This window comes from Pleurodeles waltl, chromosome 11 (assembly GCF_031143425.1).
Source record: "Pleurodeles waltl isolate 20211129_DDA chromosome 11, aPleWal1.hap1.20221129, whole genome shotgun sequence".
Taxonomy (NCBI): domain Eukaryota; kingdom Metazoa; phylum Chordata; class Amphibia; order Caudata; family Salamandridae; genus Pleurodeles; species Pleurodeles waltl.
The window spans coordinates 905,437,437-905,465,186 of record NC_090450.1 but is presented as its reverse complement, the minus strand read 5'-3'; the positions used below and the strand labels follow the sequence as shown (position 1 = coordinate 905,465,186).

Genomic DNA, 27,750 nt, shown 5'->3' with positions numbered 1-27,750 from the left:
TGCGTGGAACTGCTCTCCTCGGTAAACTGCATGGATCCTGCATCACAAGTGGTGGTCTGGAGTGGTCCACCTGGTCCTCTCTGCCAGCTGTCCAACTTGGGAGATTGAATGCCCTTGCCTCTCGGCTGCGTCGCTGTGCAGGTTCTTTAAGTCTGGAGACAGTCCGGTAGGGCTGGGGCCAAGTCAGTTGTCGTCTCCATCGTCTCTGCAGGGCTTTCAGGTCAGCAGCCCTTGTTCTTTGTGTAGATTGCAGGAATCTGATTTCCTGGTTTCAGGGTCGCCCCAAATACTGAATTTAAGGGTGTGTTTAGGTCTGGGGTCAGAAGCCAATGGCTACTGTCCTGGAGGGTGGCTACACCCTCTTTGTGCCTTCTCCCTGAGGGGAGCGGGCACATCCCTATTCCTATTGGGAGAATCCTCCAAAACCAAGATGGAGGATTTCTAAAGGCAGGGGTCCCCTCAGCTCAGGACACCTTAGGGGCTGTCCTGACTGGTGGGTGACTCCTCCTTGTTTTTCTCATAATCTCCTCCAGCCTTGCCGCCAAAAGTGGGGGCAGTGGCCAGAGGGGCTGGCATCTCCACTAGCTAGGATGCCCTGGGGTGCTGTAACAAAAGAGATGAGCCTTTGAGGCTCACCGCCAGGTGTTACAGTTCCTGCAGGGGGAGGTGAAAAGCACCTCCACCCAGTACAGGCTTTGTTCCTGGCCACAGAGTGACAAAGGCAATCTCCCCATGTGGCCAGCAACATGTCTGGTGTGTGGCAGGCTGACAGGAACTGGTCAGCCTACACTAGAAGTCGGGTATGTTTTCAGGGGGCATCTCTAAGATATGAAGCAGTGTGCATGTGGTGAGTGCGGGGACCCTAGGGTGGCATAATACATGTGAGCCCTTAGAGACCTTCCCTGGCATCAGGGCCCTTGGTACCAGGGGAACCAGTTACAAGGGACTTACCTGAATGCCAGGGTTGTGCCAATTGTGGAGACAAAGGTACAGTTTAGGGAAAGAACACTGGTGCTGGGGCCTGGTTAGCAGGGTCCCAGCACACTTTCAATCAAAACTTAGCATCAGCAAAGGCAAAAAGTTAGGGGGTAACCATGCCAAGGAGGCATTTCATTACACACATTCAATGACCACTCCAGACCAATGGTTTTTATGGAACAAAAATATTTTTTCTTAATTTATTTCTAGAACCACAAGATTCAAATTGCAGGTAATTACATTAATAAATACGTATTTCACATATGAATCAATATTACTTTGTTTGAAATCTGTAAGTTATACAGAATAATTGGCAATAAACTGTTTTAAAAGTTGACTGTGCAATTTTCAGAAACAGTTCCTGGGGGAAGAAAAGTTAGTATGATTTACAGGTAAGTACTTGACTTACAGTTCCAGTCTCAGGGGGGTTATGAAGTCCACAGGCTGGGGTTCAAGTTAACCCCAAACACCCACCACCCGCAACACGGGGGCGGCCGGGTGCAGAGGTCAAAGTTGAGGCAAATTTAACATGGGCTCCTATGGAGACTGGGGACACTCTGTTTAAGATCTGCTGGCAGGTAAGTAGCTGCGTCTTCAGAGGGCAGACCATCGGGGGGGGTTTAGAGGAGCAGCAGAGGGGGTTGGGAGCCACAAGAAGTCACCAAACACACGCCCTCAGCGACACAGGGGCAGCTGGGTGCACGGTGCAAACAGAGCATCGGCTTCGAATACATTTCGATGAGGGGACCTTGGGGGTCACTTGGGTCCAGGGGGTGGGTTTGGGAAAACCACAGGCTGGACAAGTAGGGCCACCTGCTAAACGTTGCTGCACGGGTGGTCTGGTTCTCCAAGGCCTGGGGGCTGTGGGTGCCTTTGGGCGTCTGATATTTTCGTCCTCAGCTTTCGCAGTCAGGGGGTCCTCGGAATTCACACTGCAGGTGCCGTTGGGTGGTGTGGGGGCGGGGGAGCTTTGGGGGGTAGGAGAGGTCAACCCAGGGTGGGCACTTGATCAGAACCGCCTGGGGATCCTCTCTAGCTGGTTGGGCTACCTGGATATGGGCCGTGGGTGTCGGGGGCAGAGTGGTCAGGACTCGTGGATCCAGGAAGGTTCTGGAGTCCTTTGGTGTAGTTTCTTTTTGGACAGGGACACTCTCCACGGGAATCCTTGGCCTTTGGGATGCAGAGTAGTCCCTCTGGAGCTTGGCAGAGGTTGCTGGTCCCACAGGATGTGTCGCTGTTCTTGTGCGGGTTCTTTGAAGCAGGTGACAGGCCGGTAGGGCTGGGACCAAGTCAGTTTTCGTCTTCCTTCTTCTCTGGTGGGGTTCAGCATAGCAGTCCTCCTTTCTTGTCAGGTCACCAGGAATCGGATGACTGGGGTTTTGGGGAGCCCTTAAAACCTGGATTTAAAAGCTTTACAGGGGTCAGAGGGCAGTGGCCAATGGCTACTGTCCCTGAGGGTGGCTACACCCTTCTTGTGTCCACTCCCTTTGGGGAGGGGGACACAAACCTAACACTACTGGTCCCTGCCCTCCAAACTAAGACAGAGGATTCTGGAGGGAGTGGGTCACCTCAGCTCTGGACACCTTAGGGCTGGTCACTCCTCCCTGTTTCCCCTAAGTTTCCAGCCGGACCTGCTGCCAAAAGTGGGGCTTTGTCCAGGGGGAGAGGAACTCCACTAGCTGGGGTGCCCTGGGGCACTGTTACAAGAGGTTTGAGCCTTTGAGGCTCAACGCCGGGTGTTGCAGTTCCTGCTGGGGGAGGTGTGAAGCACTGCTTGGTTTCTCGCCACAGAGAGCACAAAGGCTCTAAACCCCATGTGGTCAGAAACTCGTCTGGAAGTGGCAGGCTGCCCTCTGGGTGCATTTCTCAATAAATTCCACACTGGCATCAGTGTGGGCTTATTGTGCTGAGAAGTTTGATACCAAACGTCTCAATATTCAGTGAAGTCATAATGGAGCTGTGGAGTTCGTAGAGCCCGACTCCCAGACCATATATTCAAAATGGCTACACTGCACTTACAATGTATAAGAATGGACTTAGGCACTGTTCGAGCATATTGCTCATGCAGCTACGTCCTCACCTGTGGTATAGTGCCCCCTGCCTTAGGGTTGTAAGGCCTGCTAAAAGGGTGACTTACCTTTGCCATAGGCAGTGGTTTGTGGGCATGGCACCCTGAGAGGGGTGCCATGTCTACTTTGCCTTTGCATGTGCTAGGTGACGGGTCCCCCAGGTTAGCATAACATGCTGCAGCCCTTGGGGACCTTCCCTGGCCACAGGGCCCTTGGTATCATGTCTACCTTTTAAAAGGGACTTAACTGTGTGCCATGGGTGTGCCAACTGTGTAAACAAAGATACAGATTTTTGGAAAGAACACTGGTGCTGGGGCCTGGTTAGCAGGATCCCAGCACACTTTCAATCAAGGCTGGCATCAGTATGTGGCACAAAGTGTGTGGGGGTAACCATGCCAACAGTAGCACTTTCCTACAATATCTACCTCTGCTTGTCTCTCCCTCTCATTGTCTTCAGCTTAAAATCTGTGTAAGTCTTGCAGTAGTCGCTGTTGTGATTGAGTGGCAGATACAGGTTACACGCCTGATGTTTATCTTTTTGGGAAACTTTGTGGTGGCACTTTGGGCAAAATTGGAATGACGTCTTCTCCATATCAGCAGAAACGGGAGCCCCCTGTCCAGGCATTCTCCAAGTGGAGTTCGATGTACCCCTTTGACATTACCCTTCCGGTACCTCTTATCGATGGATTCCTCAGTCTTTTTCGATGGAAAAACACTTTTTTCAACTTCTTTACTTCGCAGCAACCCCAAAAACTCCCCTGAAAATAAAGACTAGTACTACTTTGGAGAATTCCAGTTCCAACAACTAGATGGTAGAATAATGCACAGCATGTGAATCCAGAAACAATTCATGCAGAAAAAATATAGTTTTGGTTTTCCAGAAGGGTAGATGTATCAAATTTCAGCATTAAAGTTTCACCTTTATTCAAAAGTGTCAATTGCCTTTAATGTAAAACCCAGATGGGTTCTACTATTTCTGTATAAGTATGCCAACATCAAGCATGCATGCAGATAGGCTGTAAGCTATATAAACGTCAATTAACAAAAAAACCAGAAACCTCACCACTACCTTTAGTTCTGACCTCACGTCACGATTCCTCAAGACAGATGACCGGTTGAGAGGGTCTGTGGCAGATAGTTATTGGTAAATGCTACACTGTTTAGATCTGGGAAGTGTCAATGTGTACAGTCCAAGAAATTACGATTTGATTCAGAGAGAAGTTACATTAAAATGTGGAAAGTAAATTAAAAATGTACTTAAAGCACTTAAAGGCAGTAAAGTAGCAGAAAAGTTATACAATAATGAAAGACAGTGTTTATCTGTTTTAGTAGGTGGCAAATAGGAAGTGGTCTAGAAATGTTGGAAGTGCACAAAAGAATATGATGAGAAAAGTAAAAAGGAATGGAAATAGCAGTACGGAGAAGGAAAAAGGAATGTGACACATGAAAGGGTACAATGCCTAGCCTCCCTTTCACATAAAGTAGCAGCATAGTTTAATTTTATTTTTTCCTCCTGTGCCATGGCAGCCTTTTCCCTCCCGCTGCATCGAAAGGAAGAGAAACTGTAGATCAGATTAACTAATGTGAAAGTTAAAAGGAGTGGTAAACCTTGTTGTGGTCCTTCTGCATGTTACCAAATATTGAATTCATTAGAACTGGCAGGAGAATAACATGAAAATATATGTATATTCCTTGTGTTTGTCTGCTTTGATACTTTATGAGCAGTTTAATCAATACCCATGTCCCAAGCATGTCATACCCTACATTATTTTCAAAATATAAGAGTATTAAATTATCGAAGTGAATTATAGATTTCATTCAAATGGAGGTCTAGTCTTAGTTTGCGTTCATTCACTCCACCCAATTTGTCCTTAGAAATGACAGTGAAGTTAGATAATACCAGCCCCGTCCTAGGCAATTTCACTATGCTTGGTTTAAAAAGTATCCTCTTCATGAAAGATAAACAAAATATGAACATTCTAATTGCAATCAGAACCATTATTAGCTGACGTTTGCAGACGGAGCTTCAAATTACACTTCCTTACACAGGCAGAATGTGGTTCTTAGCACAGGAAACATGCCTTTAGTAAGTTGCACATTCTAAACACAACAGAGCATTATTTCTGCTCCTCAACTAACAATCATTACTTATTTAAAAAAAACAAAAAAACTCAATTTTCTGCTAAGATGAATAGTTTACTGTTACTGACATACTGAAACATAAAATCTCATAGTCAAACAAAAATCAAAGTTTAAAAAGTCAAAAGTTAAACTGCATGAAAATACTTAAAACTTATAAAACTGGTCACATAGTAATGCCCAATAAATCTAGTTTAGAGTTATGGTGCTTCTTACAAAATACCCTGTCTTCCGTCTTGTGGGCTATTTTGTCACAAATGTCCATCTAGCGATCCTTATCTAGTACACAAACTTTATGTTTACCTGTACATTAGAACAAACCAATAACAGTATTTTACCTGCACTGGACTAGGGGCAGGGTGACTACCACCATGTTGTGATTGCTGCTGTCCCGTTGGCGTAGCTGAAGGCTGAGGATGAGGGGGATGCTGATGAAGGGTAGCATTTGCATGGGCATACTGTTGAGTAAGTGGGCCAGTGGAAACTAATTTGTAAAAGAGAAGCAAAATAGCAAATCTGAACAAGTTTGAATGCATAACAATGGATTCTACTTCAAGCTGCACTATTCAAGGCAAATAAGTCTGTGCATTTCTCAATGTATTTCAATGACAAGAGTGTAATTTTGTATTCAATTTTTTTTGGGGTGTATTAGTAATAAGCACAAAATCCTGTTCTTGGTCAATTTCCCAACCTGCTAGCAATAGATGTCATTAAAACACCTGGGTACGAGGAACAGTTGGTTTTTAAGATACATGGGTGACAGCAGAGAAATAAAGTCATTGAAGTTTGAGTTATCCACAAAAGATGCAAACAGAATGTACTGGCAGAGGTATAATAAACGACTGAAGAGAGCAGTGGAGGAAAGAACACATGGGGACTGAGAGAATAACAAAGCTGCATAGACGTGCTATGTAAGCAACAGTGGTGTACGACCTGCTGATGAAATAATAATGGCACACAAATTTGGAGAAAGATCCAAGTGTGAGAAGGAAGGAAATTGTTACTTAACCTGTAAGCATCTGTTTGTGAAACATAGTGCTGTAGATTCATATGCTGTGTATACTCCTGTCATCTAGTGCTGGGCTTGGATAAGTACAACTTGTTTTAGTTCGAAGAAGTCTTTTATATCACAAGTTATAGTGACTCCTCCCTTAGTCATCAATGTACATGGGCATCAACTCGATGTTTAGACTGTTTTCCTGCACAGCGGGTGACGATGGAGCATGATAATGCATAAAGATGTCCATGCAACAGAAAAGAACAGTTAAAAAAGGAAAAGGCTATTTGGCACAACCAAGGGCTTCCAGGGATAAGGTTGGTGCATGTGAATCTACAGCACTACATGCCATGAACGAATGTTTATAGGGTAACATTTTCGGTTTGTGGCACGCGTAGCTGTAGATGCACATGCTGTGCATAGATTGTAATGCAGTTCCACCTGAAAGGCAATGCTAGCCAGAGGATGCTGCAGAAGATTGGCAAAGTGCACGCCAGGCAGAAGGATCCACTTAAGCTTGCTGTCTCGCTAGGACATCCACAGAATAGAGTTTGGTGAATGTGTGCGGTGGGGACCAGGTAGCTAGTTTACAGAAAGCAGTCACTAAGAAAGCCATGCTTTTGTATGTGTGGAATACAGTCTTGGCGGAGCAGGAAGCTGCCTTTTGGCTTTGGCATACTAGGTTTGAATACACTTGACTAGCCAGCGAGCGATTCCTGGTTTTAAAATGGCACTGCCTTTGTATGGTTTTGAAAAGCCTACAGATAGCTGTTGAGTTTTACAAAACTGTTTTATCTTATCAATCTAGTACATGAGAGCACTCTTTACATCTAATATGTGAAGTGCCCTCCCTGGTTTAGGTGGAAAGAAAAGATCACCTGGAGGAGACATTTTTATTAGTTTTAAGGGCTATCCTGTCAGCATGTACCTGTATCTGGCTTAACCATTTAAGGGAAGTGATGACAACCAAGAAACCCACCTTTCAGGATAGAAAAGTAGAGGGCAAGAATGAAGGGGCTCAACAGAGGCCCCATAAGTTTTGTGAATACTATACTGAGATTCCAAGATGGGACTTGGGGTAACCTTGGAAGGATAAGCCTCTTGAACCCTTCCATGAAAGCTTTAATAACAGGGATTCGAACAAAGAGAAGTGATCTTTGTTTTGTAAGTATGCTACCACTACACCTTAATATAGGTGAATGGATGTATATGCCAATCCTAAGTGCTGAAGTTACAACAGGTAGCAGACTTTGCGTTGCACTGTTGGCTTCAGAGGGCCAATGTGACTGGGTAAATAGTGGACAAACCTATCACGGCATAACAGGCTCTAGCATGAGGTGATGGGCTCAGACAATGACCTTGCACTAAAGAGGTACATTTAGACAACCAAACTCTAGAACCTCAGGAAGCAGATCACTAGATTGAGCAGTCTGGGGCTGAGATGTCTCAGGGTACCCTGGTGTTGTGTGACAAGTTCAGCTCGTTGGGGAGATTCTCATGAGAAAATACAGATTGTACGTGGAGAGCTGTGTACCAAGGTTGCCTGGCCCATGTGGGGCCAGCATTATTAAGGTAAAGGGGGTCAGCAGAAGCTCCAGAATCCCATATAGGAGTGGAAGAGGTGGGCAAGTGTAGGCAAATATCCTTGACCAAATCATCCAGGGTATTTCCCATGGACTGGAAAACCTGGAAGCTAAACTTGGGCATTTAAGGTTTTTGGTGGTTTCATACAGATCTACGTTGGGAAAACCAAAACACTGAAAGTAGGGGAGCAGGTTTTCTTGGAGGAGTTCCCACTCAGACTTGTTGCTGCATCCTGCTGAGCCGGTCTGCAAAGTCAATGTTCACTCCCGGAAGTTACTCCACCAGGAAGTGGACCTTGTGGTGGATAACCCACAGTCAAATGTCCTGTGCCAGCCTTGACAGCTGGGAGAAGTGCCTGCCCCCCTGTTTCTAAAGGTAGTACATGACAGTCCTGTTGCCTGTCTTGATCAGGACTGTTTTGTGATAAACGTGGCAGAAGTGTGCTTTGAGAGACAATTGGACTACCAACAAATCCAGATAGTTTAAGTGAAAGGTCTGTTGGAGAGAAGTCCACAAATTATGATCAATGATGGCTTGCAGATGCACCCCCAACCCTTGAGAGAGGTGTCCATGGGGATGGTTACGGGGTCTAGGGAAGGCCTGACCGCAACAAATTGTTGTTTTGCCACTGCAGAGATAAATGGGTGCTGGCCTTTGCCAACACTAGATCCCGAAACTCTCTGCTTGTGACAACTGTGCTGCTGGGCATTCTTGGAGCGGTTGCATGTACATCCAGGCATTTGGAACTATGGCATTGTACAAAGCCTTCACGCCAAGAAGGAGCATGACTGTGCACACCGTTACCTAGCCTGACTGAAAAGGAGGCAACAGGGACTGAAAGGCTTTTACTTGAGCAGGATTGGGCTAAGCCTTTCCAGTGACTGAATTCAATATTCCCCCTAGAAAGGGTTGCATGTGTAGTGGCAGATGATGGGATTTTTCCACATTGATCGTAAAGCCCAGATTGTGAAGGAGCTCTAAAAGTGATTTGCGTGTGGGCAAGCCATTACTGCTTGCAATCTTTATCAGCCAGTCGTCGAGGTAAGTGGAGACCAGGATGCCACACCTCTATAGATGAGTAGCAATCACTACCAGACATTTGGTGAAAACTCTGGACGCAATGGTAACACCAGAGGGTAGAACCTTGAATTGAAAGTTCTGGCCACTAACTAGGAATCTGAGGTAGCAGCAAAGTGCAGGGTGGACTGGGATGTGGAAATAAGTGTCCTTCAAGTCAAGGGTTCTCATGAAGTCACCTCGCTGCAGAAGTGGTATGACATCTAGCAGCATGACCATGTGGAAATGTCCAACAGGATGCACTTGTTGAAGGGGCAAAGGTCTAGAATGGGCCTTAGACCAGTCTTTTTTGAGAATTGGAAAGTACATGGAATACACCCCTGTGCTGCGGTGATGAGGCCGCATTGGCTTTAAGGCTCCCATGAGCAAAAGGGTGGCACCTACTCTTGGAGAAGCTGGTGGTCTGGAGGCGAAAGAGACTGTTTCCATGGTGGGATGTTTGGTGGTATGGCAGTGAGCTCCAGATAGTAACTATGCTCTACAAAGGCAAGGACATGATCTTTTGCCATGGAGAAATGAATCCATGCAAACGTCCCCTGACAGGTGTTGTGTGATTTGGGGGTGGGGAGTGGCTAGGAGGGGAGGTGGAAGTCACTGCTTAGGAGGGGCAGGCGCTCCACCTTTACCCCTGCCTTTGGAACTGTTTCTCCTATATGTACCCCTGGAGTATCCTTGAGATGCTTGGGGTTGCTTCTGCTGCCCCTGATTGGAGGAGGAAGCGTATGGGGAGGTGGCTTTGATGATGCCACAAAACTGTGTGTATCAAGAAGTGGAATCAGGAGATGGTAACTGGACAGCCACTGATGTACAAGTCACTTACCTTTGTTAACGAAATATGTGGTAGAGACCTATTCTAGTTGCAGAGTCCTTACCTTCGAATTTTCCCACCGGGTGTCAGACTGGATCCGGAGATTTTTCTTCAAGCAATAACTTGCGCGTCAGTAGGTGGTGTTGGTCGACTTTGCGGGCGTCGTAGCAGTCATGGTCGCCGTGATGACGTTGCAAGTAGTATATAGATGCTGCCCTCGTGCAGTGACTTCATTTTGTTTTAACGACTTTCCACGCCAAAGCGCAGAGTCGCTAAGAACACCGAGATAGGTGCGCCAGAGCGAAGGACCTGAAAGGAGGAATCCCTGTCCCTAGAAATCAGTTCGCAAGCGGGGAGGATGGGTGGGTGGTAAGGAATCTGCAACTAGAATATGTCTCTACCAGATATTTTGTTACCAAAGGTAAGTAACTTGTACATCTGATAGAGACTTCTAGTTGCAGATTCCTTACCTTAGAATAGATACCCAAGCAATGCCATCCTCTGTGGTGGGCTGCTAACCAAGATCATACTAGAAAGTCCTCTAGGACCGAATGACCAAAACAGCTGTCTCGACGGACCACACTGTCCAGGCAGTAGTTCTTAGCAAACGTGTGCAGGGACGCCCACGTAGTCGCCTGGCAGATATCCAGGAAAGGAACTCCGCGTGCTAACGCAGTGGAAGCAGCACTTGCTCTGGTGGAATGAGCATGCAAGCCTTCAGGAGGTTGCTTCTTGGCCAAAGCTTAGCACGTTTTGATGCAGAGAATCACCCATCGAGAGATGGTACGTTTTTGCACTGCTTTCCCTTCTTTCACACCCACATACCCAACGAAGAGTTGATCGTCCACCTGGAAATCTTTAGTACGATTGAGGTAGAACGCCAATGCTCTTTTTGGGTCCAGATAGTGGAGTCTCTTCTCCTCATGGGAAGGATGTGGGGGTGTGTAGAAAATAGGCAAAGTGATGGACTGGCCTACATGAAAGGGTGCAACCACCTTAGGAAGGAAGAAAGCCCTAGTGCGCAACACAACTTTGTCAGGGTGCACAGACAAGTATGGAGGTTTTGAGGAAAGGGCCTGTAGCTCACTCACCCTGCGAGCAGAGGTGATAGCGACCAGAAAGACAGTTTTGAAGGGGAGGAGCCGCAAGGGACATTTATGCATTGGCTCAAAGGGAGTACACATCAAATAAGTAAGTACAAGAGTAAGGTCCCACTGAGGCATTATAAATGGCGTGGGAGGAAATAAATGGGTGAGCCCTTTTAGGAATCTACTCACATTAGGAGATTTAAATAGTGAGGGCTGATAAGGTAGCCTAAGAAAGGACGAAATGGTAGATCAATACCCTTTAAGGGTGCCCAAAGCAGAGCCTTGCTGGGATAAAGAAAGAATGAACAGAAGAACCCCGGATAGAGGGGCAGAAAGGGGATCAACAGATTTGTTGGTACACCATGCCACAAATTTATTCCAACGACAGGCGTATACAGTTTTAGTTGATGGATGCCTGGCAGCCAAGATAACATTGCAGACTTTGGGTGGAAGGGCAAAAGCCGTCAACTGTTGCCGCTCAATCTCCACGCTTGAAGGCAGAGGTTTGACAGGTTCGGGTGAAGAACCGTCCCCTGCTGCTGCGACAGAAGATCCGCCCGAAGAGGAAGTCTGAGTGGAGGATTGATGGACATGCTCAATAGCTCTGGATACCATACTCTGTGTGTCCAGTCCGGAGCCACCAAGATGACTTGGGCCCGGTCGCTCATGATTTTCTTGAGAACTCTGGGCAGAAGAGGTATAGGCGTAAAGGATGCCGGAGTTCCGCTCGAGACGAAAAGTGTCTCCGAGCGAGTGCCGCCTTGGAAACTCCAACGAGCAAAACAGCTGACATTGCGCGTTCTCTGCGGAGCCAAACATATCTAACCAAGGCTCTCCCCACTGCCGAAAGAGACCTTGCGCCACCTTCAGATGGAGATGTCATTTGTGATCGGCTGTGCATTGACAGCTGAGTTTGTCCGCTCTGGCGTTGAGGGAACCCGCCACATGTTGAACCATCAGGGTAATGCCCTGATGTTCAAGACATGTGCAGAGGCGTAGTGCCTACTGACAAAGGGTCCAGGACACTACTCCGCCCTGTTTGTTGCAATACCACATGGCGGTAGTATTGTCTGTGAACACCTGCACCACTTTCCCTTTGAGAGAGGAAAGGAATGCTTTCAACACAAGCCTGATCTCCTGGAGCTCCAGCAGACTGATGTGGAGCCCCAACTCCGCTGGAGACCAGAGTCCTCTGATCTCCGCCTCTCTCATATGGCTACCCCATCCGAGAAGTGACGCATGTGTCACTATAGAGAGATCTGGTTGGGGAAGGGAGAGGGATCTGCCGTGGACCCAATGAGTATTCGAAAGCCACCAATGAAGTTATTTCGCAGTCCCCTCCGAGATCTGGACCAGGTCGGAGAGATTCCCCCGACGCTGCGCCCATTGGAACTTCAGGTTCCACTGCAGAGCCCGCATATGCTATCTGGCATGTGTTACTAGCAGGATGCAGGAGGCCATGAGGCCCAGCAGCCTCAGAGTGAGTGTAGGAAGTTGGCTCTGTATATACTATTTCAAAGTAAGAAATAGTGTGCACAGAGTCCAAGGGTTCCCCTTAGAGGTAAGATAGTGGCAAAATTAGATAATTCTAATGCTCTATTTTGTGGTAGTGTGGCCGAGCAGTAGGCTTATCATAGGGTAGTGTTAAGCATTTGTTGTAAACACACAGGCAATAAATGAGGAACACACACTCAAAGACTTACTCCAGGCCAATAGTTGTTTATATTGAAAAATATATTTTCTTTATTTTAGGAACCACGGGCTCAAGATTTACATTCAACACTTTACATGCAAGGTACTTCAATTAGATACTTTAGGAACTTTGAATGAACACAATATCATGTACAGTTTTTGTAAAAATGGCAACAAGTTATTTCAAAAGTGGACACAGTGCAAAAATCAACAGTTCCTGGGGGAGGTAAGTAAAGGTTAGTTTTGAAGGTAAGTAAAACACTTACAAGTCTCAAAGTTGGGGCATAGGCAGCCCACCGTTGGGGGTTCAGGGCCACCCCAAAGTTACCACATCAGCAGTTCAGGGCCGGTCAGGTGCAGAGGTCAAAGAGGTGCCCAAAACACATAGGCTTCAATGGAGAACAGGGGTGCCCCGGTTCCAGTCCTCCATCAGGTAAGTACCTGCGTCCTTTTGGGGGGGGGGGGGGGGGGGGGGGGGGTTGGGCAGACTAGGGGGGTTTTGTAGGGCACCGGGGGACACACTAGAGGGCACAGAAAGTACACCCTCAGCGGCACAGGGGCGGCCGGGTGCAGTGTGCAGACAGGCGTTGGGTTTTGTATAGAAAGCAATGGAGAGACCCGGGGGTCACTTCAATGATGCAGGCAGGCACGGGGGGGCTCCTTGGGGCAGCCACCACCTGGGCTAGGCAGAGGGTCGCTCTTGCACTGGAGTTCGGTTCCTTCAGGTCCTGGGGGCTGCGGGTGCAGTGTTGGTTCCAGGCCTCAAGTCCCTTGTTACAGGCAGTCGCGGTCAGGGGGAGCCTCTGGATTCTCTCTGCAGGCGTTGCTGTGGGGGCTCGTCTCTGGTTACTCACGGGCTCGCAGTCGCCGCGGAGTCCTCCCTGAGGTGTTGGTTTTCTGCAGGTCGAGCCAGGGGCGTCGGGTGCAGAGGGTGAAGTCTCACGGGAAACGTTAAGTCTTTGGAAGTTGCTTCTTTGTTGCCAAGAAGTAGCTGGTTTTGAACAGAGCCGCTGTTCACAGGAGTTTCTTGGTCCTTGGGTGCAGGGCAGTCCTCTGAGGCTTCAGAGGTCGCTGGTCCCTGTCGGATGCGTCGCTGTTGCAGTTTTCTTCGAATTTGGGAGACAGGCCGGTAGGGCTGGGGCAAAGGCAGTTGTTGTCTCCCTCTTCTCTGCAGGGCGTCAGGTCTGCAGTCCTCCTTCTTTGTTAAGGTTGCAGGAATCTAGTTTTCTAGGTTTTGGGGTGCCCCTAAATACTAGATTTAGCGGTGTGTTTAGGCCTGGGAGGGCAGTAGCCAATGGCTACTGTCCGGGAGGGTGGCTACACCCTCTTTGTGCCTCCTCCCTGTGGGGAGAGGGGCACATCCATAATCCTATTTGGGGAATCCTCCACTCTCAAAATGGAGGATTTCTAAAAGCAGGAGTCACCTCAGCTCAGGACACCTTAGGGGCTGTCCTGACTGGTGGGTGGCTCCTCCTTGTTTTTCTAATTATCTCCTCCAGCCTTGCTGCCAAAAAGTGGGGGCAGTGGCCGGAGGGGCAATCAATCAATCAATCAATCATAGTATTTATAAAGCGCGCTATGTACCCGTCAGGGTTTCGAGGCGCTGAGAGGGGGGGCGGGAGCGCTGCTGATTTAGCGGTCGAAGAGCCAGGTCTTGAGGAGCCTTCTGAATGCGAGGAGGTCCTGGGTCTGGCGAAGAGATGTGGGGAGAGAGTTCCGGGTCTTGGCGGCGAGGAAGGAGAAGGATCTGCCGCCGGATGTCTTGCGCTGGATTCGGGGTACGATGGCGAGGGCGAGGTTGGCGGATCGGAGTTGACGTGTTGGAGTGTAGAAGTTAAGTCTGGTGTTGAGGTAGGAGGGTCCGGTGTTGTGAAGTGCCTTGTGAGCGTGGGTCAGGAGTTTAAAGGTGATCCTCTTGTCTACCGGGAGCCAGTGGAGTTCCTTTAGGTGAGGGGAGATGTGACTTCGGCGGGGTATGTCGAGGATCAGTCGGGCAGAGGCATTTTGGATGCGTTGGAGTCGTTTGATGTCTTTGGTTGGGATGCCTGTGTAGAGTGCGTTGCCGTAGTCAAGTCTGCTGCTGACGAGGGCCTGGGTCACCGTCTTTCTGGTTTCTGTTGGAATCCACTTGAAGATTCTGCGGAGCATTCGAAGGGTGTTGAAACAGGAGGAGGAGACGGCGCTGACCTGTTTGGACATGGTGAGGGCGGAGTCCAGGATGAAGCCGAGGTTTCTTGCGTGGCTGGCAGGGGTGGGCGGGGGTCCGAGGACGGAGGGCCACCATGAGTCGTTCCAGGCAGAGGGAGTGCGCCCGAGGATGAGGACTTCCGTCTTGTCGGAGTTGAGTTTCAGGCGACTGTTGTTCATCCAATCGGCGATGGATTTTAGTCCCTCGTGGAGGTTTGTTTTGGCGGTGAGCGGGTCTTTGGTCAGGGAGAGGACGAGCTGGTTGTCGTCGGCGTAGGAGATGATGCTGAGATGATGTTGGCGGGCCAGTTGAGCGAGGGGGGCCATGTAGACGTTGAACAACGTAGGGCTGAGGGAGGATCCTTGGGGGACGCCGCAGATGAGGTTGGTGGCTTTGGAGCGGAAAGGGGAGAGACGGACTCTCTGCGTTCTGTCGGAGAGGAAGGATGAGATCCAGTGGAGGGCTTTGTCTTGGATGCCGGCTTCCTGGAGGCGGGTCAGTAGGGTGCGGTGGCAGACGGTGTCAAAGGCGGCTGATAGGTCGAGGAGGATGAGGGCTGAGGTTTCGCCGTTGTCCATTTGATGTCTGATGTCATCTGTGGCGGCGAGGAGAGCAGTCTCAGTGCTGTGGTTTCGTCTGAATCCGGATTGTGAGGGGTCCAGGATGGAATTGTCTTCGAGGAAGTGGGTGAGCTGAGTGTTGACGATCTTCTCGATGACTTTCGCTGGAAAAGGGAGGAGAGAGATCGGACGGAAGTTTTTGAGATCGTTGGGGTCGGCCTTGGGTTTTTTGAGGAGGGGTTGGATTTCTGCGTGTTTCCAGCTGTCCGGGAAGGTGGCAGAAGTGAAGGAGAGGTTGATGATCTTGCGGAGTTCGGGGGCGATGGTGGAGTTGGCTGAGTTGAAAACATGATGGGGACAGGGGTCCGTGGGGGAGCCTGAGTGGATGGTGTTCATGGTTGTTATGGTTTCTGCCTCGTCCACGTGGGTCCAGGCGGTGAGGCGACAGTCGCGGGAGGAGACGTTGGGGGTGGGGTCTGGCGGTGGACCGGTGTTGAAGCTGTCGTGGATGGTAGCGATTTTCTGGTGGAACAAGGTGGAGAGGTCGTCGCAGAGTTTCTGGGAGGGCGGGATGTCGTTGGAGTTGGCTTTTGGATTGGAGAGTTCCTTCACGATGCCGAAGAGTTCTTTGCAGTCGTGGGCGTTGTTGTTGATGCGTTCGGTGAAGTGGGCGCGCTTGGCGATGCGGATCCGTTGGTGGTGTTCGCGGTTGGCGTTTTTGAGGGCGACGAGGTTGTCGGGTGTGCGTTCTTGGATCCATTTCTTTTTGAGCTTCTGGCAGATGCTTTTGGAGGTGGTTAGATCGTCTGTGAACCAGGCTGGTTTTTTCTTTCCTTGGATGGCGGTGGGTTTCTTGAGAGGGGCAAGGGTGTTGGCGCAGTCGAGGATCCATTGATGGAGGTTGATGGCGGCTGTGCTCGGGTCGGTTGCGTCGGGTGGAAGGTTGTTGATGAGGGTGCTGGTCAGTTGGTCTTGGGTGACTTTGCCCCAGCGGCGGTGGGGAGGTAGCTGGATGCGGTGTTGCTCTGTGGTTTTCTTATAGGTGAAATGGACGCAGTGATGGTCGGTCCAGTGGAGTTCGGAGGTGTGGCTGAAGGAAACGTGGTTGCTTGAGGTCAAGAGGGGGTCAAGGGTGTGTCCGGCGATGTGGGTGGGCGTGTTGACTAGCTGGCGGAGTCCGAGGGGCGGGCATCTCCACTAGCTGGGATGCCCTGTGGTGCTGTAACAAAAGGGGTGAGGCTCTGAGGCTCACCGCCAGGTGTCACAGTTCTTGTAGGGGGAGGTGAGAAGCACCTCCACCCAGTACAGGCTTTGTTCCTGGCCACAGAGTGACTAAGACACTCCCCCATGTGGCCAGCAACACGTCTGGCAGGCTGGCAGAAACTAGTCAGCCTACACTGGAAGTCGGGTATGTTTTCAGGGGGTATCTCTTAAGATGCCCTCTGGGTGTATGTTACAATAAATTGCACACTGGCATCAGTGTGCATTTATTGTGCTGAGAGGTTTGATACCAAACTTCCCAGTTTTCAGAGTAGCCATTATGGAACTGTGGATTTCGTGTTTGACAAACTCCCAGACCATATACTCTTATGGCTACCCTGCACTTACAATGTCTAAGGTTTTGCTTAGACACTGTAGGGGCATAGTGCGCATGCACATATGCCCTCACCTGCGGCCTAGTGCACCCTGCCTTAGGGCTGTAAGGCCTGCTAAAGGGGTGACTTACCTGTGCCACAGGCAGTGTGAGGTTGGCATGGCACTCTGAGGGGAGTGCCATGTCGACGTAGTCATTTTCTCCCCACCAGCACACACAAGCTGTAAGGCAGTGTGCATGTGCTGAGTGAGGGGTCCCCAGGGTGGCATAAGACATGATGCAGCCCTTAGAGACTTTCCCTGGCATCAGAGCCCTTGGTACCAGTTACAAGGGACTTACCTGAGTGCCAGGGTTGTGCCAATTGTGGAGATAAAGGTACAGTTTAGGGAAAGAACACTGGTGCTGGGGCCTGGTTAGCAGGGTCCCAGCACGCTTTCAAATAATAACTTAGCATCTGCAAAGGAAAAACGTCAGGGGGTCACCATACCAAGGAGGCATTTCCTTACAGTGAAGAAGAAAAAAACAACGGTCTCTGTGTTGTATTGATGCTATCCCCTTTAGTGAATTTTGAAAAATCAACGTAATTGTCTCTAAAAAGGCTTAAATTGACTTTGAACTGCAAATGAGTCTAGACCGAACCCATAATGTTCACCTCTAGCTAAACTTCGTAGTTCTTAGCACTCCACATTTGGAAAAAAACAGCACAGTACCCTTGTTGGCATGTGTAACTGTAGGTACATATGCTGTGCATACTCCTGATATCTAGCATTGGGCTTGGACACGTAACACTTGTTTTTGTTTGATGAAGCCTTTTGAGCCAAGACATCAAAAGAGCATTAATGTACTACATTGACAGAACAAAACAAATTTGGAAAACAAAACAATTATTTGTTGCTTTCCAAAAACCTCATGCAGGAAATCCGATTTCCAAACAAGGCATTGCTAGATGGATAGTTAAATGCATTCAAACTTGCTATCACAAAGCAAAAAGAGAACTGCCTATTACACCAAAGGCACACTCGACTAGAAAGAAAGGTGCTACCATGGCCTTTCTAGGAAATATGCCAATGACTGAAATATGTAAGGCAGCCACATGGTCTACGCCTCATACGTTTACCAAACACTACTGCGTGGATGTGTTAACAGCACAACAAGCCACAGTAGGTCAAGCAGTATTACAAACTTTGTTTCAAACAACTTCAACTCCTACAGGCTGAACCACCGCTTTTGGGGAGATAACTGCTTACTAGTCTATGCAAAGCATGTGTATCTGCAGCTACACATGCCATTGAACGGAAAATGTCACTTACCCAGTGTACATCTGTTCGTGGCATGAGTCGCTGCAGATTCACATGCGCCCACCCGCCTCCCCGGGAGCCTGTAGCCGTTTCGAAGTTGATCTTGAACATTTGCAAATTTGTAAATATATCACTTTAAACTACATTATGTACATACATATTCACTCCATTGCATGGGCACTATTACTATAATACACAACTCCTACCTCACCCTCTGCGGGGAAAACAATCTAAGATGGAGTCGACGCCCATGCGCAATGGAGCCGAAAGGGGAGGAGTCCCTCGATCTCGTGACTCGAAAAGACTTCTTCGAAGAAAAACAACTTGTAACACTCCGAGACCAACACTAGATGGCGGGATGTGCAATGCATGTGTATCTGCAGCTACACATGCCATTGAACGTATATATATATGTACAAATAAAACTGCAACTACTACAGGCATCCGGGGAGGACAGAAGGGTGCATGTGAATCTGCAGCACTACATGCCACGAACAGATGTACACTGGGTAAGTGACATTTTCTGTTCAATTGTATGTGTAGCTGCAGATGCTATGCATACACTAAAAAGCAGTCCTTCTCCCAAACCAGCGGTGGCTAGCCTGTAGGAGTTGAAGCAGTTTGAAACAAAGTTTTAAGTACTGCTTAACCAACATTTGCTTGTTGCTTTGAAAATACAGCCACACAGTATTGTTTTGTAAGGTATGTGGAGTGGACCATGTGGCATCTTTACATATGTCTGCAATTTGCATGTTACCTAGAAAAAACATGGAAGCACCATTTTTCCTAGTGGAATGTGCTTTAGGCGTTATTAAAAGTTGTCTTTTTGCTTTAATTTAACATGTTTGGATGCATCTTACAATCCATCTAGCTAATCCTTGTTCAGAGATAGGATTTCCTTTATGTGGTTGTTGAAAATCTACAAAAAGCTTTTTAGTTTTCCTAAACTCTTTTGTTCTATCAACATAGTACATTAGAGCTCTTTTAAGGTTAAGAGTATGAACAGCTCTTTCAGCAGGTGAGTCTGGCTGTGGGAAGAAGAGTGGCAATTCCACTGTTTGGTTAATGTGTCCCCCCCCCGGTGCCCTACAAAACCCCCCCTGGTCTGCCCTCCGAAGTCGCGGGTACCCACCTGCTGGCAGACTGGAACCGGGGCACCCCCTTCTCCATTGAAGCCTATGTGTTTTGGGCACCACTTTGACCTCTGCACCTGACCGGCCCTGAGCTGCTGGTGTGGTAACTTTGGGGTGGCCCTGAACCCCCAATCTGCCCTGTTTGGAAGTTTGCGATGAGGTACTACTGACAGATCTAGGAGTGTTGTGTACCAATTTTGTAGTGCCCATGTGGGGACTATGAGAATCATGGTGAGTGAGGTGTGAAGTAGTTTGTTGACAAAAATGGAATTAACGGGAGAGGGGGGAAAAGCGTAAGCAAATATCCCTGACCAGTTGATCCATACAGCATTGCCCTTGGACAGACGGTGCGAAGTTTTGGCATTCTGCGTTTTCGCTTGTTGCGAATAGGTTTATGTCTGGTGTTTTCCACATTGGAAAGTACTGTTGAAGTACCTGAGTGAATTTTCCATTTGTGTATCTGTTGCTGCGTCCTGCTTAGTAGGTCCGTTAGCGGATTGTGTATCCCTGGGATATTTTCCGCTAGCAAGTAAATGTGACTATGAATTGCCCATTTCCATATTGTTTGGGCTAGGAGGGACAGTTGAGATGAATGTGTTCCTCCTTGTTTCTTCAGATAGTACATTGTTGTCATATTATCTGTCTTTATCAAGACTGTTTTGTGCCTGAGAAGGGGTTGAAAAGCTTTTAGGGCGAGAAACACAGCTAACAATTCTAAATGATTTATGTGATAAGTTAACTGCATTTAATTCCATTCCCCTTGAATGGTAAGGTTGTTGAGGTGAGCTCCCCAACCTGTCATTGATGCGCCTGTTACTGTGGTCTGAGGCACAGGGTTCTGAAATGACCGCCCCTTTATTAAATTGTTGCAATTACACCATTGAAGAGATTTGTGCGTTTGGTGGTCTAACAACACTAGATCCTGCAATTGACACTGTGCTTGAGACCACTGCTGTGAGGGGCACTGTTGTAGCGTTCTCATATTTAACCTTGCATGCAGTGCTATTGGTATGCATGATGCCATCATTTCCAATAGTTTCATGATGAACTTTACAGTGTAACGTTGATTGGGCTGTATCTGTGTTATAAGGTTTTGAAAAGCCTGTATCTTTTGGGGATTTGGATAGGCTAAGGCTTTTTGGGTATTGAGAATAGCACCTAGGTAAGGTTTAACTTGTGCTGGTTGAAGATTAGATTTTTGTTAGTTGATTGTGAACCCCAATGTGTATAGAGTTTCTATTGTGTATTGAGTCTGTTCCTGGCATTGCATAATGTTGCTTGATTTTATTAGCCACTCGTCTAGATAAGGAAAGACATGTATTTGTTGTCTTCTTAGGTAAGCTGCTAATACAGCTAGACATTTTGTGAAAACCATTGGAGCTGTTATGCCGAAGGGAAGAACCTTGAATTGTTAGTGCTTTCCTGCTATTGTAAACCTTAGGTATTTTCGATGAGCTGGATGTATGGGGATATGAAAGTAGGCATCTTTGAGATCCAATGCAGTCATGCAAGCTTATTTTTGCAGTAGCGGAATTACGTCCTGCAGAGATACCATGTGAAAATGTTCTGACAGGATATATAGATTTAGTGGTCTGAGATCCAGAATGGGCTTGAGAGAACCATCCTTTTTGGGTATGAGGGAATATAGTGAATATACTCCTGTTCCCTGTTGAGATTTTGGAACTGATTATATTGCTTTTTAGCAATAACGATTGCACCTCTTGCTGTAACAGAACGTTGTGTTCTGGGGACAGTCTGTGATAGCGAGGGGGAATGTTTGGAGGAGTAGTAATGAGTTCAATGCAGTAACCGTTGCAGATAATTGAAAGCACCCACTGGTCTGTGGTGATGTTGTGCCACTGGGAGTGGAATTGCTGCAGTCTGCCCCTCACACAAGATGTGTGGGATTGTGTTATACTGAGGAGGTGACTGTTTTGAGGGAGTGGTGACATTCTTTGAGGCTTGAAATTTGCCTCTGAAGTGTTGACCTCTGTAAGAGCCTCTAAATGCCTTGGTAGTGCTGCTGACCTTGTTTAATAATTTGCGAGGTGGGAGCCTCTGCAGACTGGGGCTTGAAACCTCCTCTAAATTGTTGTTTCCGAAAGGAACCTTGGTAAGGTGTAGTGTATAGGGCTCCCATAGCTTTTGCAGTGTCAAAGTCCTTCCTGAGTTTCTCAAAAGTTCTGTCAATCTCAGGTCCAAATAGATGTTTTGTACCAAAGGGCATATTGAGCACTGCTTGTTGAATTTCTGGCTTGAACCCTGAAGATCTTAACCATGCATGCCTACGGATGGTTACGCTAGTGTTTCTGCTTCCAACTGCTGTATTAGCTGCGCCAAGAGCAGATTTTATTTGGTTATTGCTAATTGCTTGGCCCTCGTCAACAATCTGTTGTGCTCTTTTTTGATGTTCTTTTGGCAAGTACTGTAAAAATTCCTGCATTTTGTCCCAGTGGGCCCTATCATACCTTGCTAGCAAGGCTTGTGAATTGGCAATACGCCATTGTTTAGCTGCCTGTCTAGCTATCCTCTTACCAGCTACATCAAACTTTCTGCTTTCTTTATCAGTGGGAGGGGTATCCCCTGAACATTGGCTTTTGGTCCTTTTTCTTGCAGCGCTGACTACAACAGAGTCTGGTGGTACATGTTGTGTGATATAAACTGGGTCTGCTGGTACATGCTTGTACTTTTTGTCTATTCTGGGAGTTAAAATTCTAGCCTTAACAGGTTCTATAAAGATGTCGTCTGCATGTCTAAGCATATCAGGCAGCATCCGCAAGCACTGGTATTGTGAGTGGGTGGAGGACAATGTGTTGAAAAGAAAATCCTCCTCCAAAGGCTCAGCATGCATTTGAACCCCATGGTATGCAGCTGCTCTCGAAATGACCTGTGTATAAGCCATGCTATCCTCTGGTGGTGAAGGTTTTGATGGATAGAGGTCTGGGTCATTTAGTGGTATGGGATCTGGGTCATACAAGTCCCAGGGGTCAACCTTATCTCCATGTGAATATGTATGGGAATGTGTTGGTGAGGGCAATGGTGGTGGGGTAGTAGGTGGTGGAGAGAAAAAGTTGTGGCGAATGTGGTGGAGAAATCTGTAAAGGTGATAGTTTCTCCTTCCTTTTAAATATCTTTGCTGGTGGTGGAGCAGTGTCAAGAGTCTCTTGAAATGCCAGCTGGTTTGTGGAGGAGGTGAAGCAATGATTTTGCCAGCCTCCTTTTGGATATGTATGCTTCTTTGTTTGGTGTACATGATTTCAAGGATTGGTTGAATATCTGAGTCTTCAGAAAGATATTCTGATGTTCTAGCTGGTTTAGAGGATTGATCATTAATTGTCTTTGAGCTGTGTTTGTCGGCTCAAAAGTCCTTGTTCCTCTTTGTAAAAAGATTTCTTTAGCTCAGAAGTGGAGGATAACTTTTTCGGTCCCGAAGATCCAGCCTGTGGTTTTGGCTCCGAAGCCGGATGTCGAATTTTCTACTCAGAGTGTGGACGTCGGCTCGGCTCGGATGTGGAGCTTTAGTAGTGTTGCTCGACTCCGGCATCGAAACATGTGTGGCCTTTTTCGGCGCCGAACCCGAAGGACAGTTGCCGATGTTTTTTTTCGGGTGAAATCATGGCTCTCTGGCAGAGGTGCACCCAAGGCCTTAATAGGTCTCTTGGAAGTGGGCGTAGGGGCAGGTGTACTCACATGCTGAGCCGCAGTGATAGGTTGGCTGTCTTCATCCAAGTCTGCTTCGGAATTGATGTCCTGAATCGAAACAATTGTCTGTGCCTGCTCTTCTTCTAAGGTGTTGGTGGACTCTGTATGCTTTGACGCCATTTCGAGTTTCCTATCTCTCCGGTCATGCAGTGTCTTTTTCAACCGGAACGACCAATAAGCTTCACAGTCTTCTTCTCGATGTTCGGGAGAGAGACAGAGATTACATACTGTAAGGAAATGCCTCCTTGGCATGGTTACCCCCTGACTTTTTGCCTTTGCTGATGCCAAGTTATGATTTGAAAGTGTGCTGAGGCCTGCTAACCAGGGCCCAGCACCAGTGTTCTTTCCCTAAAACTGTACCTTTGTTTCCACAATTGGCACACCCTGGCATCCAGGTAAGTCCCTTGTAACTGGTACCCCTGGTACCAAGGGCCCTGATGCCAGGGAAGGTCTCTAAGGGCTGCAGCATGTCGTCTTATGCCACCCTGGGGACCCCTCACTCAGCACAGACACACTGCTTGCAAGCTTGTGTGTGCTGGTGGGGAGAAAATGACTAAGTCGACATGGCACGCCCCTCAGGGTGCCATGCCAACCTCACACTGCCTATGGCATAGATAAGTCACCCCTCTAGCAGCCCTTACAGCCCTAAGGCAGGGTGCACTATACCATAGGTGAGGGCATAGGTGCATGACCACTATGCCCCTACAGTGTCTAAGCAAAACCTTAGACATTGTAAGTGCAGGGTAGCCATAAGAGTATATGGTCTGTGAGTCTGTCATACATGAACTCCACAGCACCATAATGGCTACACTGAAAACTGGGAAGTTTGGTATCAAACTTCTCAGCACAATAAATGCACACTGATGCCAGTGTACATTTTGTGAAATACACCCCAGAGGGCATCATAGAGATGCCCCCTGAAAACATACCCAACTTCCAGTGTGGGCTGAGTAGTTTTGTCAGCCTGCCACACACCAGACATGTTGCTGGCCACATGGGGAGAGTGACTTTGTCACTCTGTGGATAGTAACAAAGCCTGTATTGGGTGGAGGTGCTTCTCACCTCCCCCTGCAGGAACTGTAACACCTGGCGGTAAGCCTCAAAGGCTCACCCCCTTTGTTACAGCGCCACAGGGCATTCCAGCTAGTGGAGATGCCCGCCCCCTCTGGCCACGGCCCCACTTTTGGCAGCAAGGCCGGAGGAGATAATGAGAAAAACAAGGAGGAGTCACTGGCCAGTCAGGACAACCCCTAAGGTGTCCTGAGCTGAGGTGACTCTGATTTTTAGAAATCCCCCATCTTGCAGATGGAGGATTCCCCCAATAGGATTAGGGATGTGCCCCCCTCCCCTCAGGGAGGAGGCACAAAGAGGGTGTAGCCACCCTCAGGGCTAGCAGCCATTGGCTACTAACCCCCCAAACCTAAACACACCCCTAAATTGAGTATTTAGGGGCCCCCAGAACCAAGCAAGATAGATTCCTGCAACCTGAAGACGAAGAAGGACTGCTGACCTGAAAGCCCTGCAGAGACACCAACTGCTTTGGCCCCAGCCCTACAGGCCTGTCTCCCCACTTCAAGAAAAACTGCAACAGCGACGCGTTCCCCAGGGTCCAGCGACCTCTGAAGCCTCAGAGGACCACCCTGCATCTAAAAGGACCAAGAACTCCTGAGGACAGCGGCTCTGCTCCAAAGAGGAAACAACTTTGCAACAAAGAAACAACTTTTAAAGGACTGCACGTTTCCCGCCGGAAGCGTGAGACTTTCCACTCTGCACCCGACACTCCTGGCTCGACCTGCGGAGAAACAACACTACAGGGAGGACTCCCCGGCGACTGCGACCTTGTGAGTAGCCAGAATTGACCCCCCTGAGCCCTCCCCCCCCCAGCGACACCTGCAGAGGGAATCCAGAGGCTCCCCCTGACCGCGACTGGCTGCTTCTAAGAACCCGACAACTGGTAAAGACACTGCACCCGCAGCCCCCAGGACCTGAAGGATCCGACCTCCAGTGCAGAAGCGACCCCCAGGTGGCCCTCTCCCTTGCCCAGGTGGTGGCTACCCCGAGGAGCACCCCCCTTGCCTGCCTGCTTCGCTGAAGAGACCCCTGGATCTCCCATTGAACTCCATTGCAAAGCCGACGCCTGTTTGCACTCTTCACCCGGCCGCCCGTGCATCTGAGGGTGTACTTTTTGTGCTGACTTGTGTCCCCCTGGTGCCCTAAAAAAAAAACCCTGGTCTGCCCTCCGAAGTCACGGGTACCTACCTGCTGGCAGACTGGAACCGGGGCACCCCCTTCTCCATTGAAGCCTATGTGTTTTGGGCACCACTTTGACCTCTGCACCTGACCGGCCCTGAGCTGCTGGTGTGGTAACTTTGGGGTTGCCCTGAACCCCCAACGGTGGGCTAGCTTGGACCCAACTTTGAACCATGTAGGTGGTTTACTTACCTGCAGAACGAACAAACACTTACCTCCCCCAGGAACAGTTGAAATTTGCACTGTCTAGTTTTTAAATAACTTATTGCCATTTTTGCCAAAACTGTACATGCTATTTTGCTGATTCAAAGTTCCTATGATACCTAAGTGAAGTACCTTTCATTTGAAGTATTGATTGTAAATCTTGAACCTGTGGTTCTTAAAATAAACTAAGAAAATATATATTTCTATACAAAAACCTATTGGCCTGGAATTCGTCTTTGAGTGTGTGTTCCTCATTTATTGCCTGCGTGTGTACAACAAATGCTTAACACTACCCTCTGATAAGCCTACTGCTCGACCACACTACCACAAAATAGAGCATTAGAATGATCTCTTTTTGCCACTATCTTACCTCTAAGGGGAACCCTTGGACTCTGTGCATGCTATTTCTTGCTTTGAAATAGTACATACAGAGCCAACTTCCTACACATACCACGTGTTGATCTGTATAGGGGAACTTTGTGTGGCATCGAGGACAGAATCGGAATGGAGTCTGATCCATCAAACTATGGCGTGGTAGGCCTGAACAGGGCGAGTAGGGCACGAGTGCCCAAAAGGGCGTTTTCTGGTTTCTGACGGTACTATTGGCTTGATACAGATGGAAACGTGAGTGAAATAATACTCACAGTAGAATAAAGTTAGTATAAAGTTTCCGATTCGAAAGTCTCGGAGCAAGAGGAAACACTTCCGAACACGACAGCGGAAAGAAAACAATCTAACAAAGGAGTTGAAGACCATGTGCACTATTACCGAAAGGGGGAGTCATTTGATCCTGTGACTCGAAAAAAAGACTTCTTCGAAGAAAAACAACTTGTAACACTCCAAGCCCAGCAATAGATGGCGGGACCTATGCATAGCATGTGTATCTGCAGCTACACATGCCATCGAACATATATATATATTGACACCATGATTACGTCATAAAAACATGAGGTCTGAGCCAAGGTAGTACTTATATAAGAGATAGGGAAGTGTGGAGGACATCACACACACATCCATGTAAAAGAAAGGCTAGCAAAGCATTTAAACCAGTGCCAACTGACGGAGTTGTCCTTATCAGGTTGCTGATAACAACAGCTTACAATAAGACAGCAGGTGAGAAACTTGGCTCAAGTACAGAACAAAAAGGTAAAATCTTCTCCAGGGACAAACCCCAAAAAGTGGACAACTGCAAACTGAAAACAATGAAGTAAGAAGCTGAATCAATCAAAGGAGTTGCAGCCTATAACAGAGCAACAATTGCTCACTATAGGAAATAACATCCCTACAGGAATCAGGAGACATTTAAATCACCAGAAAGGTCTACCGCCTTCATAATATACCAATGTATATGGGCATCTACCAAAGGGAGTGAGGTGCGCACAGCAATAATAACACAGAAGTGTTAGGACTACCACCACAGGGGTAGAAATATTATGACACCCAAGAATAGAGTGAAAGGAACCGACCAGGGAGACTGTGTCCAACTGGAGAAACCAACCCCCTTACAAACTAATCCCAACACAAGACGGAACTATAAGGTTCAATGAACATGAGTAAACAACCAGTTACCCACCGTAAGATGGAAGATAGCCATCAACACAGAAGATGACCACATGATGGCATCTTAAGAATAAATATATAGAAATCTGGAGGCCCTGGATGGATTGTGACCTCTTGCCTAAGAGGAACCTATCACAGGCAAGGTACAGGACCCTACCTCTAAGCAATAAGTAAGTATTACACATCTTATGAAGAAGCAGTAGTTTAAGGACAGCATGACCACCAGCACAAGAGAAGAATGCCATGAGCAGGACTCGCACAGACACAAGAAGGAATTTGCACCCATGTACCACTGGTGCTCGAGATCTCAGCAGCAACAACCCATGCTGCTGACGCATAGCTAGAGTAGCTTGCTAAAGGAAGTGCAAAGACGCTTGGATGTGGAAAGGCAGTACTACTTGGGATCCTGCTACACATAGGAAAATAAGTCTCTCATGAGAAGAACAACACTAGAAAGAGAAGCATAAGTAATGCTCCAATATTAATAGCAAAGCGAAACAATACAATCAAAAGAGTTAGATTCACTTATGGTAGCATATAGCTATCAGCCTAGGCAGGATTCAAACCCTTGTCTTGGAGAACATAACTCACCCGAGGCACAAGGCCTTGCCCCTGCCATAAAAATATAATTGTGCAAGCAATAGGCCATGCACAGAAGTTCTCAGATAGACATAATGACAAGCTCCCTATAAGGGATACGAAGAGTACTACAAGATATTTAGTAATGCCTTTAAGGCATACCAGAAGATGCTCTACACAGATCAGGGTACATGCCATACAGGTAACCTTCTCATGAGGATGAAGCCCGTCTTCAGAGAAAAAAGAATAA

The 27,750-nt window shown here is 47.8% G+C and overlaps 1 protein-coding gene across 11 annotated transcripts in view; it reads right to left on the bottom strand.

Moving 5' to 3' along the window:
* Positions 1–27,750, bottom strand: part of ATXN2 (ataxin 2) — a 1,121,476-nt gene that overhangs the window by 110,296 nt on the left and 983,430 nt on the right. For all 11 annotated transcript variants that reach the window (XM_069214846.1, XM_069214840.1, XM_069214837.1 and 8 more), the window contains one exon: positions 5,525–5,670. In XM_069214846.1, coding sequence (XP_069070947.1) covers positions 5,525–5,670 — 146 coding nt within the window. The remainder of the gene's footprint in view (positions 1–5,524; positions 5,671–27,750) is intronic.